Raw genomic sequence first — 16932 nt, forward strand, 5'->3', positions numbered from 1 at the left:
GCCAGAAGGGATCATTATGATCCCCTTGTTATTTACAGCATTAGACGCGTCACCAGGACCCCAGGGATTTCTGCTCACACATAGATGAGACACATAGGATACACCTTTTGCAGTTCCTCTTCGGACGCCGTTAGCTTTGCTTTCCACACATGCTCCTCCTCCTCCACACTCTTCTGCAGGTCTTTGAGCATTCTTTCCTGCCGAGGGAGAAGGGACGGAAATGTGAGGCTGGACAGGTGGAGAAGGCAAGGCTCACTGGGGCAGCACATTCAAACTGCTGTCAAGGCAGGAAGTTATGGGCATGGTCCAGCTCCCACTGAAATCAATAGGTCAGCTTGGCTTCTAGGTTCTTTAGAGAAGCAGCCACCGCCTGCTGGACTCAGCGCTGGACTGTCTCTACAAAACTAGGGGAGGAAGGACCCACTACCATGGAGGAACTGCTAGGCGTCTTCTCACATTGTATCAAGCACCTGATAACGGGTGTGTGGGGAACGGGGGCACTGAGGGGGGGAATTGACTTGCCCATGGTCACAAAATGTCAGCATCAGAGTCAGGAAGAGAACCCAGGTCCCCCCACCTCTTAGGGCTTGTCTTCATGTACAGTGCTATAGTGAAGACCTTACTAGGCCAATGGGAGGAACTTCTCCCATCAACATAGTTAAGCCTCCTCCCCGAGAGGCGGTAATAGAGACCTGGCCCTAGGCTAGTACCTTACCCACTACACCACCCTGTCTCTACTTGCTCCAGACCACCCCTTTCACAGGATGGGGGAGGGATAGCTCAGTGGTTGGAGCACTGGCCTACTAAACCCAGGGTTGTGAGTTCAATCCTTGAAGGGGCTATTTAGGGATTTGGGGCAAAAATTGGGGATTGGTCCTGCTTTGAGCAGGGGGTTGGACTAGATGACCTCCTGAGGTCCCTTCCAATCCTGATATTCTATGATTCTATGTTCTCAAACCATGCTGTAGCAGAGCCATAGCATTTCAAGGGCAGTTATATTGTAATTACTAAGAAATAAGAATCCTAGATGGATTCAGACAGCAAATATTTTTAACCAAGCTCTGCAAAAGCTCCAAACAACGGCTGCAAGAGTCATGTGCATCCCATCTGTGCAGTGTCTTCAGAGACTATACACGTGGTTTGGCTTTCACAAAGTCAGTTGGCTTCGTAAGTGGCAAGAAAGGTGGAGTGGTACTTTCAGCGAAGAGGAGAAATGGCCTGAATGGCTTAACCTACCGTCTCGGCAAGAATCGTTCTGTACTGCTCACATTCTGCTTGTAAAGTGCTCTGCACCTCTTCTGCTTCTTTTAATTTAAGTGCGGAATCCTGAAAGAAAAAGGAGTTTTATAGGGAGCCCCCTTCTCACTGCGCCCCCAAGAGCTGCTGCTAGATTTGATGTTTGTCTGTAGCTGCTAAGCCTTACACCAACGCCCACAGAAAGCAAGATGTTTGGGGCGTGGCTGTCCAGTGCTTACGAGATCACTTACAAGAGATTCTGTTTTAGCTGTCTGCTGCTCTAGCATTCCCAGACTCTTCTCCTTAAACTCCTGTAGCCACACCCCGTAAGCCTGATTCAACAAATAAAAACAGAGCATCAGTTGGTCAATCCCATTCCCTCACTGGCACAGCTATTGGCTCACCTTCCAATAGCATGAGAATATTAGCGCCTACCTGTTGTGGAACTACAGTGATCTGCGGGAAGAGAGAAAGCAGCGTCTGCTTTGTTTGCGTCTGAATTGCGCTAAGCTGCTGCTCCAAATCCTCCTGAAAGAGAGGACATAGGTTTTCATGAACTAAACTTAAGCCAGCACCTTAAAATCCCAGCTGTTCTCATTTCACCGAAGTCAATGGCATTATGCTGATTTATACAAAGCTGAGGGCCTGGCCTTTGTTTTGCAGTCGATACTTCACTGTGGAAGAGGGGAGGGGAAAAAAACAAAAACAAAAAACAACAAAACTTGCACAAATCTCCACAAGGCTAGTTACGCAACAGAGGAGTCAAGTTCCCATTCTGAGATGCCCATCTGATTATATCAGCATCCCGTGCGGTGACAGTGCACATCTCCATACGAGTCGGAAACGTGGAAATATTGACAAGCCATATGCATCATCTTCCTTTCATCATAACATTTACGGAATGTTACAACACTGCTACCTTCCCACACCATTGCCAGGGACATGCCAACATTAACCACCACAAATACTGAGAGAGGAAAAACACGAACACCTCCGTATAAAGTTTGTTTTCAAAGAATTCAGGCGGTTAAGTTATGGGAGAGCGCTGTTGAAAAGATAATTTCACTGTAGCACTCAATCATCCCTCTGCACTGTTCCTTCGCCATGTGTGGTGGTTGCAGGATCAAGCCCCAAGAGTAAACGATTGTGGCAAAGTTTTATTGGAAGAGCTCTAAGGGGTCAACATGCACAGAGAGTAATCACAGGGTTTAAACAGAATCTGTGCAAACAGAGAGATGCTGAAATTCAGTTTAGAAACTGACAGGTCCCTCATTCTGTAGCTGCTCCCCGACTGCAGAGTCTGGCTCCAAAGAACAACCCCCCCCTTTGTTACTGATAGAGGCAAGACTCGCCTTCGCTTTTGTGGAAGAAAGCAACTTTTCTTCACGCTCTTTCTCAGCCGAGGCCAAAGCTTCCATTGCTTTCCAGTTCTTCTCGCGAAGACCCTGTTGTGACAGACGCACGCAGGAATAAACCACACGCTGCCACGGAGACCACCACAAGGTTTGCTTAGCATGATGTTACTTGCTGCTATTGGAAGTTATGGATCCACATTGCGGAGCTGCCGGGGGGGGCAGCGGTGTGGATTCTGATGATCCCATTTAGGAAGCCAGATTTTGCTTAGATTCCTAAATCTTGCGATACACCCTCCGTGTATGTGCCCATACACGTGGATTCTCATTGCAGTGGTCCAATACCTTAAGATAATCAGGTATGAACCTCATTATTTGCAGTCACAGCCCATTGAGTCTCCTGGCAAGGAAGAGGTCTGTTTGCCAACTCATTAGTACCCATTCCCAGCGGCTAGGAGCATCTCTTAAAGGCCTGCTTAAGATGCAGCTTGGCCTGTTTCAGTGGTTCACCCACTCCTGTGGTGAACTCCATCCTTGTTCCTAGCGTTGCTTCACGGGATGGAGAGGGTACACTAAGCCCACAAAGACAGCTCAGCTAGCTGGAATCCCTTCTCCATCCCCACCCGGCCGGAGGGCTGCCAGGCCCAGACCGCAGCTTCGTTTGTTCCTCTGTCAGACTCCCCCACCGAAGACTTGGGGCTTGTCTGCACTACCTGCCGGATCGACGGGCAGCAATCAATCCAGCGGTGGGTCAATTTATCGCATCTAGACTAGACGCGATAAAATCGACCGCTGAGCGCTCTCCCGTCGATTCCGGTACTCCACCAGAACGAGGAGCGCAAGCAGAGTCGGGGGGGGAGAGTCAGCCATCGACTTACCATAGTGAAGACACCGCGGTGAGTAGATCTAAGTGCATTGACTTCAGCTTCACTATTCACGTAGCTGAAGTTGCGTTTCTTAGCTCGACCCCACGCGGAAGTGTAGACAAGCCCTTAGCTCTCTGCTACTTGGGAGTCAGCCAGCTTCTCTCCTAGCAAGGGCACAAGCGTACAAATGCCACCCAACAGTAGCCTAGGTGCCTAGGATAGAGACGAGCGTCTCTCAGGGCACAGAGAAGTTAGGCCTTTGACTTGCCCAACCCTATATTTTAAACTTTATTGGGCAACTTTTAAAACCCAGATTGTTGGTCAAGCACAAATCAGGGGCTTGTTCAGGTTTGTGCTGATGGAACAGGAGTTCAGCTCGCCCAGTCACTCACGTTGTTTTTCATTTTCTGCTGCTCGATTATCTCTCTCAGCTCCATAGCTTCCTTTTCGAGCGAGGAGACCTGGTCAGCCTTCGCTTGAAGTCTGCAATGAAACAAGGAGGAGTGTTTGGAGCGGTGCTCTTCTCCGAGGTCATGCGCTCTCAGCGGTCATGATCGAATTCCCCCACACATCCCAGCATGCTAACAGAACAGCTATGTAGTGCCAGAAGTCCCTGCAGACTTCAGCGACATGCAGCCAGACTGTGCCAGCAGCAACATAGAATCATAGGACTGGAAGGGACCTCGAGAGGTCATCTAGTCCAGTCCCCTCCACTCATGGCAGGACTAGGTATGATCTAGACCATTCCCTGACCGGTGTTTATCTAACCTGCTCCTAAAAATCCCCAGTGATGGAGATTCCACCAAATATGCACCAGAGTTTTGGGGTCTCTTTATTTTAAAATAAAAATAAAACAAAGATCTTTGCCCAAAGCAAACGACAGACAGATTTTTTTTGGGGAGGACAGGATACAGTTGCCCAAGTTAGAACTAGTTTGCTGAGTACAGTTATCTGTACCGATTCCCCTGTGTCGTCAGCTAATTAGACAGGAGAAACTGGCTAGGTGGGTCTTCAAAATGGGCACCAGGAAAGGAAAATAAGCGTTCAAAACAAGAATGCAATTTGTCAAGCTATGAACTCTGTAGAGTGAGACGCAGGACTTGAAACTGCTCTTAGCTCACCTCTCTCTGAAATTAAACTAGGCCAAGATTTTTCAAAAATGGCTACTGAGAGCGAAGGGCCAAATCTTCAGAAACGACTAGTTACTTGGGTGCCACGGTTTCTGTGCGTCAGCTCGGTACCTTAAAGGGGGCCTGGTTTTCCCAGCAGCATCGGGCACCCACCTTTTAAGGGGCACTCAGATCACTAGTCACTTCTGAAAGCTTTGGGCCAAGGAACCTGGAGCTGTATGGAGACACTCAGGTAAGCAATTGGTGTGCTAGCAGCTCCCATTGCAGTCAGTCCAGGGGTGTTTGTGGGCATAAAGCCAGTCTGAAAAGTCACGCCTATTGATTTATTTTCAGGAAGGTTTGCTACTGGTTTAAATTTTGAGAGGGTATTCATAAGTTGCTCTGATTGGCGGGCAAACTTCATTTTGATTGACACAAACTTGGCCTCTACTTCAGCATCTCTCAAAAATGGGAAGCTTGTATAGAACTACAATGCCAGTCAGCTCTAAAACGCACCTTAGGTCTTCAGCTGTTCATGCATTTGCAAGAAGCGTCACTTCAAAATGGACTAGCCGTTGGTGTAGGCCAGCGTGCGACTCAACATTTACATGGCCTACACCTGCCAGAAGTCACCGAGAGCACTCCATTTAACTTTGCCTTCAGTGACAGCAGACCAGAGACCCCACACTCCAGTAACGTCAGCACATGAACAGCTCACAGGAAAGTTGGGGGAAGGGAATCCCAGCCCTAACTCCTTTGGTGCAGCCTTTCAGCACACGGACGGAGAGATCAGTACATTCACCAGTCTTACCTTAACTGCAGCTGGCTCACTTCTGCTTGATTAGCTGCCTGAAAGTTAGACAGAGGTTGCCTTTAATACATGCATTATAAACACAGTACAGGACAGCTCCCCACCCCCTCTCCAGTACACTTATGGTGCATGCAATGCTATAAGCCACACTACATCCCAGGCCTGCTCTCCCCTTCAGATGTAGGGACCACCACCATGGCGCTGGGATGTTACCAAAGCCTCTGACCTGCAAGTCTGCGTCTTTCTCCACTTCCTTTGCGTGGCTTGCCTCCAGGAGAGCTTCAATGGATTTGATCCTCTCTGTGAGCTGCTCGTTTTCAGAGCTGGCTTCTAGCAGCTTCACTTTCAGGGTGCTCAGCTCCTCCGATTTACTTTTCACCTCCGTTTCATAGGATAGCAGCTTGGCTTCAGACTCTGCCAGAGGAAGGTGGGTAGAGGAGACAGAGGCAAGTTAGAGGTGTACAGATTCAAAGAGGAAGAGACAACGCAGACGGCTAGAGCTAAAGTTAGCCCTACAGAGGGCAGGGCTTTGGATCATGAGCACGTTTCAAACAGCAAGGTCCTGGGCAGACAGGTAAAGAACACGTACAGAGACCAGGCAGTAGGGACGGTTATTTGCAGGCTCACCCGGAAGAATGCTCATGTTTCATTGTAGCTCTCGCTTCAGTGACAGAGTGACGGATTTTTGACATGGCTGGCCAAAACACCCCACCCCAAGTATCGGCTTTAACCTGCCAGTCCTTGTGCATGATACAGCAGGGAGCAGCACACGCTTGCCATCCTCTCGTGCAAGGGGGGGTGGAGGATCTACCATGCCAGAAGCTGTGCCCCCTGCCGCCCCAAAGCGGGGCTGTACAGCAGCACCCCACATAAAGCAGCGAGTTCACCAGTGTTTCAGCTTTGAGAGTCAGACCCTTAGCGCTACACCAGGCAGGACGGAGCCTCAGAGAGGCTAAAACTGGGAACCTCCTGGTGTCTTTGTTGTGGCTAGCGCCGCTGCCCCTCTCCGGACCACCCCACCCGAGCTCCCATCGGCTTCTCCCCACTCCTGCTCTCAGAACTTCCCCAGCAGCACCCGCAGGCCACCAGATGATCACCATCGGATTTCCCCAGCTCCCGCTGGGCCTCTGGAAAAGGGCCAGCAGCCGAAACTCAGACGCAGAGGCCCGCCCTGCTCAGCTTCAGAAAGGAACGTGCTAGCATGAGCGAGGCGAAGGCCGGCAGAGGGCACCGTCTGAGCTCCAGGGCAGAGCACATGCACACTCCTGGGCATCCGTGCAGCATCCTCTCACCAGCAATGCTCTGCTGCTGGTCCTTCGCCTTCTCCGTGTCCGCCAGCAGGTTCTTGTAGCTGGTCTGGGATTTGCGCAGCTCCTCGCTTACTTCATCCAGCCTCTTCTGCAGGGTCGCCTCCGTTTCTTTTTGAGAAGTCTGCATGGGGGGGGGGGGAGGGGAAACCGAAAAGAGCGCTCTAGATACTAAGCCAGTCTGGAGAGAGCAGCCCCATTGCAGGTCTGCCAGCTCCCGCCCAGTCTGAAACCCAGTCTTCTCCCAGCATTCTCCACGCTGGAAGCATTCACATGCACGGTGCTTGGATTGGAGGTATACAAGCCCCTCAGTGGTCTCCTCCTTCCCTCAGCTGGCAGCGTCATTCTGTATATAACCCCCCACCACCATTCCCCAGTTTTGGGTCGTGCTTGTTACTGTACAATCCTAGGGTGAGATTTTTGAAGCGGGCCTACAATTTCCAACATGGCACAAGCAAAATAGCCAGGGATGCAAGCGCATCTAGCCATGCATGCACGACCATGGTAATTCCACGTGCAAGTCAGGTGTGCACAGTTTGCACACCTGATATTTAGGGCTGGTCCAAAAAAAAAAAAAAGTCTTATTGAAGAACGTTTTCCGTTGAGAAGATTCTCGATGGAGTGATCAGAAATGTTTGCTTGTTTTGAATGAGAATTTTTTTTTCCCAGTGATGGGAAGGAACAGAAAAAATTCTCATTTCAAAGCATATGCGTCTCTCTGGCCCTTAAGTTGCCTGGGGGTGATGGACCACTGTGGTGAGCCACCTTTAAAGTCAACCCCAAAGCTCCAGCTGGCACAGGACACAGCTGCTTACCTAGCCAGCAGGGTAGGGAGCATGGTCCGTGCTGAAATCTCTGCCTTGCGTTCCTATTGGCCTCTGTGCTGCGAGCAATTTGAGGGGGTGGCGAGAGCCTTCTTAGCTTAGGCTCTGTCTATTTCAGTACCGACATCTCATGCTTTACCCCATCCCCTCAGTTATTGTGTTCTTGCTGCCCATTCTCATCCCTGCAGGGGGCAGGGTTCTCAGGGAGGGCATTTGCTCCCCATGGCAGAGAGGGCCTACTTATTTTTCTTGCCAATGGCACATGCTAGATGTGTAGCTGAAGCACCCAGCCGGCTAGGAACAGAGTTAATCGATACGTTATTATGGTGAAGTGTGTTCGGCTCAGTGGAATTTTCAGTGTGGTTTGGGCAGAGTACAATCCTTCCACATCAAGAATTGTCAAGAGAAGAGCATGCGTTGGCCGGCCCTTCATGGAGACACAGGAGCAAAGACTGTGATGATCACGCTAAGAGAAACTCTCTATTTCTCCTCCCCCTTTCTGACAAGAGCCCCCAGTGAGGATAAAGTTATGGCAACCTGTGGCCAACACTCCCTTCCATCTGTCCCGTTCTTACAGCTATCAGCACGGAGGCAGATTTTAAAAGCACATTTCTCAAACTCTGAAAACTTTTCAGAGGGATGACAACATTGTGCAACTGCACAAACTTGGCTCATATATTGGGCAATGCTTAAAAGTTCCCAAGTCACTTGAGATTGAATCAGTCTCCAAGAGAGAATCCACTCACCACACACACACCCCCATATACATACCAGCCATATTCACAGCTAGCTCTCTTTCCCTATAAAGATACCATGTCACCTTAAACTAGGGTGATACAGAGATTATTCACTTAGAAATATTTCAGTCAGGTGCCCATTATTTTGTTAACATTAACGGATGCAGCAGGTAGGCAGCGTTGTAGATCATGCAGAGAGGCCAGTGTTACATATCAAGAGGCCTGCATTTGTCTGGTAGCCATGTGGCCCTCAAGCTTGCATGCCTGACCCCCTGGGGCCACATCAAAGGAGGTCCCTCCTGAAACTTGACCCGTTCCCCAGTTCCATTCACTCTTACTGCAGCCAGGTAAGCGCACAGTTCAAAAGAAGTGTGCATGCTTCATACATGTACTAATGTGTATTGGGAGGAGCCTATTCTGAACTGCAAAAACAGGAGTACTTGTGGCACCTTAGAGACTAAAAAAATTATTAGAGCATAACTTTCATGGGCTACAGCCCACTTCATCAGATGCAAAGAATGGAACATATAGTAAGAAGATATATATATTATACATACATACACACACACACAAGTTGGAAGTTGCCATACAAACTCTGAGAGGCTAATTAATTAAGATGAGCTATTATCAGCAGGAGAGAAAAACTTTTGTAGCGATAAATCACGATGGCCCATTTAGACAGTTGACAAGAAGGTGTGAAGATACTTAACATAGGGAAATAGATTTAATATGTGTAATGACCCAGCCACTCCCAGTCTCTATTCAAACCCAAGTTAATGGTATCTAGTTTGCATATTAATTCAAGCTCAGCAGTTTCTTGTTGGAGTCTGTTTTTGAAGCCTTTCTGTTACAAAATTGCCACCCTTAAATCTTTTACTGAGTAGCCAGAGAGGTTGAAGTGTTCTCCTACGAGTTTTTGAATGTTAGGATTCTTGATGTCAGATTTGTGTCCATTTATTCTTTTGCATAAAGACTGTCCGGTTTGGCCAATGTACATGGCAGAGGGGCATTGCTGGCACATGATGGCATATCACATTGGTAGATGTGCAGGTGAATGAGCCCCTGATGGCGTGGCTAATGTGATATAGACAGAGTTGACATCGGGCTTTGTTGCAAGGATAGGTTCCTGGGTTAGTGTTTTTGTTGTGTGGTTGCTGGAGAGTATTTGCTTCAGGTTGGGGGGCTGTCTGTAGCGAGGACTGGTCTGTCTCCCAAGATCTGGGAGAGTGAGGGATCATTCTGAACTGGGAGCTATCAAAAACATCAAACTACATCTCAGGAGAGAGGACGGAGTTTATAGCAGAGCAATATTAAGGTTTCTGTGAGAGCTGTAACAGGATATGGGTCTCGGCTACCATGAAGCTGGGATTTCCTGCTGTTGCTGAACACACGCCAACATCATTTCAGGAGATGGTGGCAGCCAGCCACCTCTTTAGGATTCATGGCCTAACTTCCTTGCATGTCATCTGTGCATGTGAGTAAGAAGCAATACCGCAAGTCTCCCCTTTAAATTGAACTACAGCCTGAGAACTGATATTTTTGACTATGAGACATTACTGGGTCCATACGCTGCGCCCCATGAATCCACGGCTCTTATATTGACACCCAGCGCTGTAGCGTTTAAGCGTCTCCCAAGCGGTAACAGAACCAGCCACCAAAAAACTAGGAAGAAAACAAAAAAAAAACACCACACCACAAAACCAGTTTTCTCACCTGTCTGCAGGTAAACAAGCTCTGACAGAGCAGAGGTTGCAAGAGACAGAGTGCAAGGTCCCTGTTGCGTGAGCATTCTGGTGCACTTCATATCATGAACCCCCTCTGACGAGAGACACATTGCCGCTAAGTTACAGAGTGGAACTATTTTTATGATGCTCCTGTTATCAAGCGGATGGCAAATCATTGTCCTAGAGCGCCCGAGTCATGTGTCACTTTGCCCTGCTCTGTGCAGCAGTGGCACTTGACAGTGGCACAGTTGGATTGGACATTTATATGGCTGAGAATACGCAGAATTATAAACCCTCATACTCCAGGGTCTGAGCCAGCCTCTGGAGTACTGGGAAGGGAATTTTCCATGGGGGCCGATTATCTCCCAATTGCCTATGCGGGGCTTCTTGCATCTTCCCCTGAGGCATGTGGTGCCGGCCCCTGTCTGAGGAAGATACAGGAATAGGAGAATTCCTGGTATGGCAGTTTTATGTGAGGGCAGCACTAATGTGCCAGACAACTTCTGACCAGTGTCAGGTATCTTCAGCAGCACTCAGTGTTAAACCCCCATTACACTAATAGTGCTTTTAGTTTGTTTGACCTCATGTCAGGCTAGGCTTGTCTTTCTGGTGACAGCCGATGCTCTCTGGGACAGGGAAGAAGCTGCAGGGGTGAAGGCAGCCAATGGCCAGTTTACCGACCACCAGTTTCCAACAGAATAAAAACAGACCTGGCTATGTGGTGTTAAGGTTGATCAGATCAACCCTAGGGTTATCATCAACTGGACTTTTGGTGTCCTGAGGATTTTGTTTTTAAATGGAGTTTCTCTTCTCCCCACACCCCTGCATCTCTCATGCTTTTTACCACCCTTTGAGCTTCTGGTCAGTGATGCAATATGCCCAACTTGTAAGTCTATGGTGTACAGGCTAACATGGGGGTGAGGGAAAGGAATGTGAAGAGGTTGATTTTTCAGCAAGAAATAGGCCCAAGACGATACTCTTCTGTATCAAGAAGCCTTTACCAAACCTTAGTCTAAATATTCCATGTTATTAACTACTCATTTAGCAATTACAGCTGGACAAGAAATTGTTCCCCACCCACACAAGTCTGCTGTAGGGAAAACATGTTTCTGTCCAGAACTGTGACCGGGGGGGGAGTCACCGATTTTCATGAGCTGAAAATCCAAAATCATCATTTCATGGAAGTATTTTGTTTTGCTTTTGGCCAATTTTTTTTTTAAACCAATTAGCTTAACATTTCAAACCCGCTGTTTTGAACCAGAAATATTTCATTTCTAAAAGGTCAAAATGGAACAACGTTTGAACCATCTCTCCCCGCCACCTCAGTGGAAAAAATTCATTGAACCCAACACCCTTTCCCGCAAAGCTTCCATTTTGGCTAATCAGTATTTTGACTGAAAGACATTTCATCCAAAAACTCTCAACCAGCTCTAACTGGAATAGCACCCACTGCTCCACAACTTAATTAGGACCCTGTTGTGCCACGTGCTGCACAGACAGCAAGGAACAGCTTTGGTTCAAAACGGACAACGCCATCTTTCCCCTACATTTTATCCCCATTTTACAGAAGAGAAATGGAGGCACAGAGCTTTACATGACTTGCTCACGGTCAAACAGCCAGATCTCCAGAGTCCCAGTCCAATGTCTAACCACAAGACCACCCTTCCTCTGTGTAAGGAACAGCTACAATAAAGGTAGCTACTTCAGAGGAAAAAAAGCCACATGACTAGATGAAGAACAAAACAGTGGTTTTTTGGCACAGTGCTGACCTGGAGCTGGTTGATTTGTTTTTCATATGCAGCAGCCTTTATCTCCAGGTTCTTTTTCTGTTGTTCCTCCTGATGAAGCGTCTCCGATTTTTCAGACAGCTCTTTCATTAGTTTACTGCATTCCTGCCGCAGCTTGGCTAGTTCTGCATTTTGCCTGGACAGATAGACAGACAAATCAGTTACATTTCTGTATAGACTCATACTATTCCAGCTCAGTGGGACTGGAGTTATCTCATCAACCTCAATCCTTCACTTGCATAGGTGCTGGAACTAGAAGTGCAGCCACACCCCCTGGCGTGAAGCGTTTTCCATTGTATACAGGGTTTACACTTTGGTTCAATGGCTCTCAGCACCCCCACTATATAAATTGTTCCAGTGCCCCTGTACACTTGAAACATATTTTTACTACATTACTTCAGATGCAAATATTTAGAGTCACGTCCTTTTCCTCCTTCCCGAAATGTGTAATTTCCTTCATGGGAGAGAACCTCTTTAGCAAGAAAAGTCACAATGAAGTTAATAATCACCTTTTCAAAAGATGGAGTTTCATTCTCAGGATGTAAAAATCTGAGGTTTTATCTCCAGAACATAAAAAAGGAAGTTCTCTCAGCATTTGGAGTTCAGTCAACAATTACTTTAAAGCTTTTATATAAAAACTAAATAGTCAATGATCTCTTATTTTAAAGAGAAGTTTGTTTAGTATGCACTGGCTAGTTCTTGTTTCTCTATTGTTACTCTTCCTTTTCTCTTATTCTACAGCCAAAAAAAATTAGGAGGTTTTTTAAACCCAATTAGGAAGTACAAGATTTTCCAATCATGTATGCAATGTTATTTTAAATCAGGGTAGATAATTAACTAGGGTAGGTTAGATCTAGGTTAGATAGACACTGCAAAGCAAAGAGTGAAACTGAACAGTACAATTTACCTGCACTAAACAAGACACCTATGGTTTGCCAATCTAGTGGGCCCTTCTGGACTTGAACTCTATGAAACTATAAAGCTAGAAAAAAAATGAGCCAAGTTCAATCACCAAATTTTCTGAACCTCTCAAAGAAAGAGCCCCATCATAATGCATGAGCCAGGAGTGTGTCAGTCTTCACAGATGGCAGCTAAACTGAATTTTGAATGTTACTTCAGAAAATGATATTTGAGTGCTGAGCGTTCTGAAGTTGGGCTCAATTCAAGCCCTGGTTAGGTCAGACGAAGGAGTTTGATCATTTATATCACAATTTAACTGCACCCTAATTCAGCGTGAATGAGCAGTCTGCTCCAGAATTGGAATGATGGGGTGTGGGAAGGCAAGCATTTTGCAATGCATCGATAATAATGCTGGGTGGAAAGTGGGTTCCCACCCACAGAAGACCGACAGGGTTTAATTTAAAAAAGAAAAAAAAAAAGCTGCCCTTGTGCCTCCTGGGAGTTGTAGTTTGGGTACCTCATGCTCACACGGTCCTCTGGGCCATGCTCCGCAATCAGACTACATTGCCTGTAGTGTCAATTTTACTATCAAGGGAAGGCTGTGCATGAATAGGGGCACCTGAACTACAACTCCCATGAAGCACCACAGTGACCATGTGCTTTTCCAGCTGATTTAACACTCCAAGCGCCCCCAAGAAAAAAATGAGACACTTTTCTCAAGAAAACAGTCATGCAAAACAAAACCTGATTTCAAAAAGACAGATGATTCAACAGAAAGCTTGCAACCAGCTCTAACTGGCAGAAAGATGGGGAAGCTTGGAGCATGCCCTACTTTCATGGGCACCAGATGTGCCCTGGGGTGGTTGGTGGGTTGGATTTTTGGAAGGGAGGAAGACAGTGTAGTAAAGCTACCCTACATGACCCATGTCTTGCAGCTCACATCCACGTATTCACCAAAACACATTTTCTTACTTGCTCTCCATCTGGCTCGTGGCTTGGTTCAGAGCATCCCGCAGGATCGAGTTCTCCTGCTGCAAGCGAGCCAGCTGGGTGCTGGGGCCGTTCTCAAGCTGTTCTTGAAGAGTCCGAATCTGGAAGAGCAAGGATGTCAGTACACGGGGACGCCTCCCATGGCATGCTGGGCTCAAGACTACCGCAATAGTTTTCCTTTCTTTAAAGTCACACACAGAAACCATGATTTTTTTGGTCCCACTTGTACACGGTAGCAAAAGCCTGGCTTTCTACAGACATGCCCCTCTGCCCCCAAACACCTTGCCCTCTTAAAGCGTCTTCCCTTTTTATTACATCTTTTACTGTATTGGTTATAACCAAATGCAGAGCCCAAAATAAAGCATGTGAGAAAGGGGGAGGACATTCCCCTCCCACACCGAGAGGCCACTGAGTAGGGGGAAAATTTGTGACAAGAGCTAAATCTTAGGCAGTTCCTGTGAGATCCTTTCACCTCTCCTCCTCCCCTAACCCTACCCCAAGTAAGTTAGTTTGGAAAGGTATTTTTGGAGGGAGAGGGGACAGAAGGGGAAATGGGATGCCACTTTCCCAGCTTCAGAAATGTTTATAAAGTTACTTTGGTCTATTCTGGCCTTAAACTCTGTTAATCCTAAAACCCAAGCAGGGACTTCAGTACAGGTTAGAAGTACAGCTGTGGGAAATATTCAGAGGTTAATGCCACTCATACTAAACCTGGGATACAACGTGGCCACAGCTTCATCCATGCCAAAGCAGGTACAGTCGGGGTCCCTTTGGGGTTTTGAATGAAGTTTACCTTATATCTCCAAGGAAACTAAGTCCTGCAAACCAATCTCTGCTCCCAATGCTGCCAGACTGCAGATTAAGTCTAGTAGGAGAGTCTGTGTTTTGAAGCATAAACGCGTCTCCTACCTTTCCTTGCAACTGCTGGGTTTCATTCACATGATCCTGGTAACTAGCCTGCATGCGAGCTTGCACAGCAGTAATCTCTTGTTCACGTGCCAACAGCTGCTCTTTCAACTTGTTTTCAACAGCGACCATCTTGGCCTTCTCAGCTGCAAGCTCCTTCAAGAAGAGGAGATGCTTTCAATTCTCAGCAACTTTTCTTTCAAAAAAAAGACATCTTACAATCTAAAACATTTAAGTGTTCAGCAATGTTATAGCCAGAGGACATCCATCCAATTCCATGCTAACCCAGCATTAGCCAGCACCATTGATCTGTATTATTCAACTCCAAAAAAACCTTACGTTTGTTTCTGAATTTTGTTTTGAGTGCTGTAGCCACTATTGCTCCACATTAGGTCAGCTAAGAGAGGAGTAAAAGATCCTAGAGTTTCTCCAGATCAATAACCTTTTTATTACATACACGTGTCCAAGCGGGAAAGCCACATCGGAAGGCAGCACCATTGTTCTTTTGTTGTTTTGCTGTCCCATTGCACTATTCTGCTCCATTAACTCGCATAGATCACAAGCAGATTTTTGACACCAGCTAGGACAGGATTAGAGAATATTTGCAGGGTGGTTGGCTAATGAAGGACAACAAGAGAGGGGAGAATTGTTGCTCAATGTAATTTCTGGAGTCTCACACACACCACTTATTAAATCAGGTCCAGACCATGGCTTAGCCTGACCAGGAGGTGTAAGGGTTGCTTATTGGCTTTCAGCTTTAATTAGAGCAGGAGGAGTTGAAGTTTGGTTCCAGAGTGCAAGATGGTAGAGGCGCTAGCGTATCGTCAGAGGGATATCCATCCCTGGCCCCAATGAAGACACTACACTGAAATGTTCGTGTTCACTATTTGCAAGGAGAGGAGAAGAATCTCCATGATTAGGGTGGATATAGAAGAGTTTGTTTTTTTCCACCCTTCTCCCAGTTACAGCCAATAACCCACCTTGCTATTACATAGAGATTTTGGGAGCCTAAGAGAGGTGACTGGTTTTGACCTGTTCTGGTCCCCATTGACTGCACAGCCTCAGAAAATATTTGCATTAGAAGTCAGCACTAGAATTTTAGATCTCAGCTGGACTTTGGAGGGAGGCTTCCATACAAGCTCAGAAACAATATAGCATTTGTACCACACGAAGTCAACTCATTTGGATTTAAAAAGCATCCTCCTTCCAGTGAAGGATAGCAAGGCCATGCTCAGTAGTTTTACACTGAGCATGCACTCAGCTGCCTCGGATCCACTGAACTGTGCTGAATTCTCCCCCAAACAAAGAAAGCAAAGTTTGTTGGAATTTTGCAGAAGGCGTTTTTCTCTGTGAGCACGTGACACAGACTTCCATGATGAGCTCTTTTAGACAGGGACTGTCTTTTTCGTCTCTGTTTGTACAGCACCTAGCCCGATGAGATCACTAGGTGTTACCATACTTCAGATCGTAAACGTGCCTTGTATAGAATCAGTGTCACACCAGAAATGAGCTCTCTGACGAATTTTACGTGCCAGACAGCTAGATTTGAGAGCCCACAGAGAAACACTGGCGGCAGGGGAGCATGTCAAATAGACACTTTCTCCATCTTCCAGGCTGAAGCCAACGCGAGCGGTCCAGGCTACAGGGAATGCAGGAAACCATGCAGTCCTCACCTTAGTGAGCTCCCTCAGTTTGTTTCTGGCAGCAGATGCATCCTCTTGTTCAGTAGCAAGTTGCTTTTCTTTCTCTTCCAACTGACGTTTCAGAGTGGTAACCGGGTCCCCTTTCTGAGTCGCCTGTGAAGAAGAGACCACGTGTTATTTGTGCAATCCACCTCGTAATCTCTTCTTCTGTCAGGATAGGAAACATTAGCAGAAATTTGTGCCTAAACTGCCAAGTGCAACAGCAAGGAAGCAAACTCAGTAAGAATGCAAACACTTGGGTGGAAAGAGCATGCAGAAGGTGGTTTCTAGCCAACCCTAGCTTAATCTCGTCACACGGGGGAAGGGCATTTCCCACTGCAGAGGACAACAAATGGAGCGCCTGGCATGGGACTGGAAGCTAGTATGACAACACAGCATGTCCCCACCTTCCAGATGGCTAGTCATTTGGACAGCCACACTGAAAAGGTCACGCAACAACAAAACTACACAGCCAGATCCTTGGCTCGCAGAACTCCACTGACATCACCAGCAGATAAAAGGAGACCTAGACAGCCCTCCGCACATGCTGGATTTTAAGGGGATGCACCATGGAAGGACTTTAGAATTGCTGACACCAAGGCAAGCGTTAATAAAACCTAGCACTGATGTAGCCCTTTGCACCAGTAGATCTGAAGGCACTTGACAAAGGAGGTCAATAGCATTATCCCCATCTTGCAGAT

The 16932-nt window shown here is 47.1% G+C and overlaps 1 protein-coding gene across 10 annotated transcripts in view; it reads right to left on the bottom strand.

Annotated features, from left to right (window-relative positions):
- The window catches only part of RRBP1 (ribosome binding protein 1), a 53119-nt gene that overhangs the window by 13895 nt on the left and 22292 nt on the right, over positions 1–16932 (bottom strand). For all 10 annotated transcript variants that reach the window (XM_038394300.2, XM_038394313.2, XM_043512139.1 and 7 more), the window contains exons 4-16: positions 16223–16345; positions 14553–14705; positions 13626–13744; positions 11736–11889; positions 6667–6805; positions 5601–5788; positions 5375–5412; positions 3847–3937; positions 2589–2681; positions 1672–1764; positions 1488–1568; positions 1237–1326; positions 105–197 (exon numbers count right to left, since the gene is read on the bottom strand). In XM_038394300.2, the coding sequence (XP_038250228.1) occupies positions 105–197; positions 1237–1326; positions 1488–1568; positions 1672–1764; positions 2589–2681; positions 3847–3937; positions 5375–5412; positions 5601–5788; positions 6667–6805; positions 11736–11889; positions 13626–13744; positions 14553–14705; positions 16223–16345 (1455 nt within the window). The remainder of the gene's footprint in view (positions 1–104; positions 198–1236; positions 1327–1487; positions 1569–1671; positions 1765–2588; positions 2682–3846; positions 3938–5374; positions 5413–5600; positions 5789–6666; positions 6806–11735; positions 11890–13625; positions 13745–14552; positions 14706–16222; positions 16346–16932) is intronic.

This window comes from Dermochelys coriacea, chromosome 3 (assembly GCF_009764565.3).
Source record: "Dermochelys coriacea isolate rDerCor1 chromosome 3, rDerCor1.pri.v4, whole genome shotgun sequence".
In the NCBI taxonomy this organism is placed as follows: Eukaryota; Metazoa; Chordata; order Testudines; family Dermochelyidae; genus Dermochelys; species Dermochelys coriacea.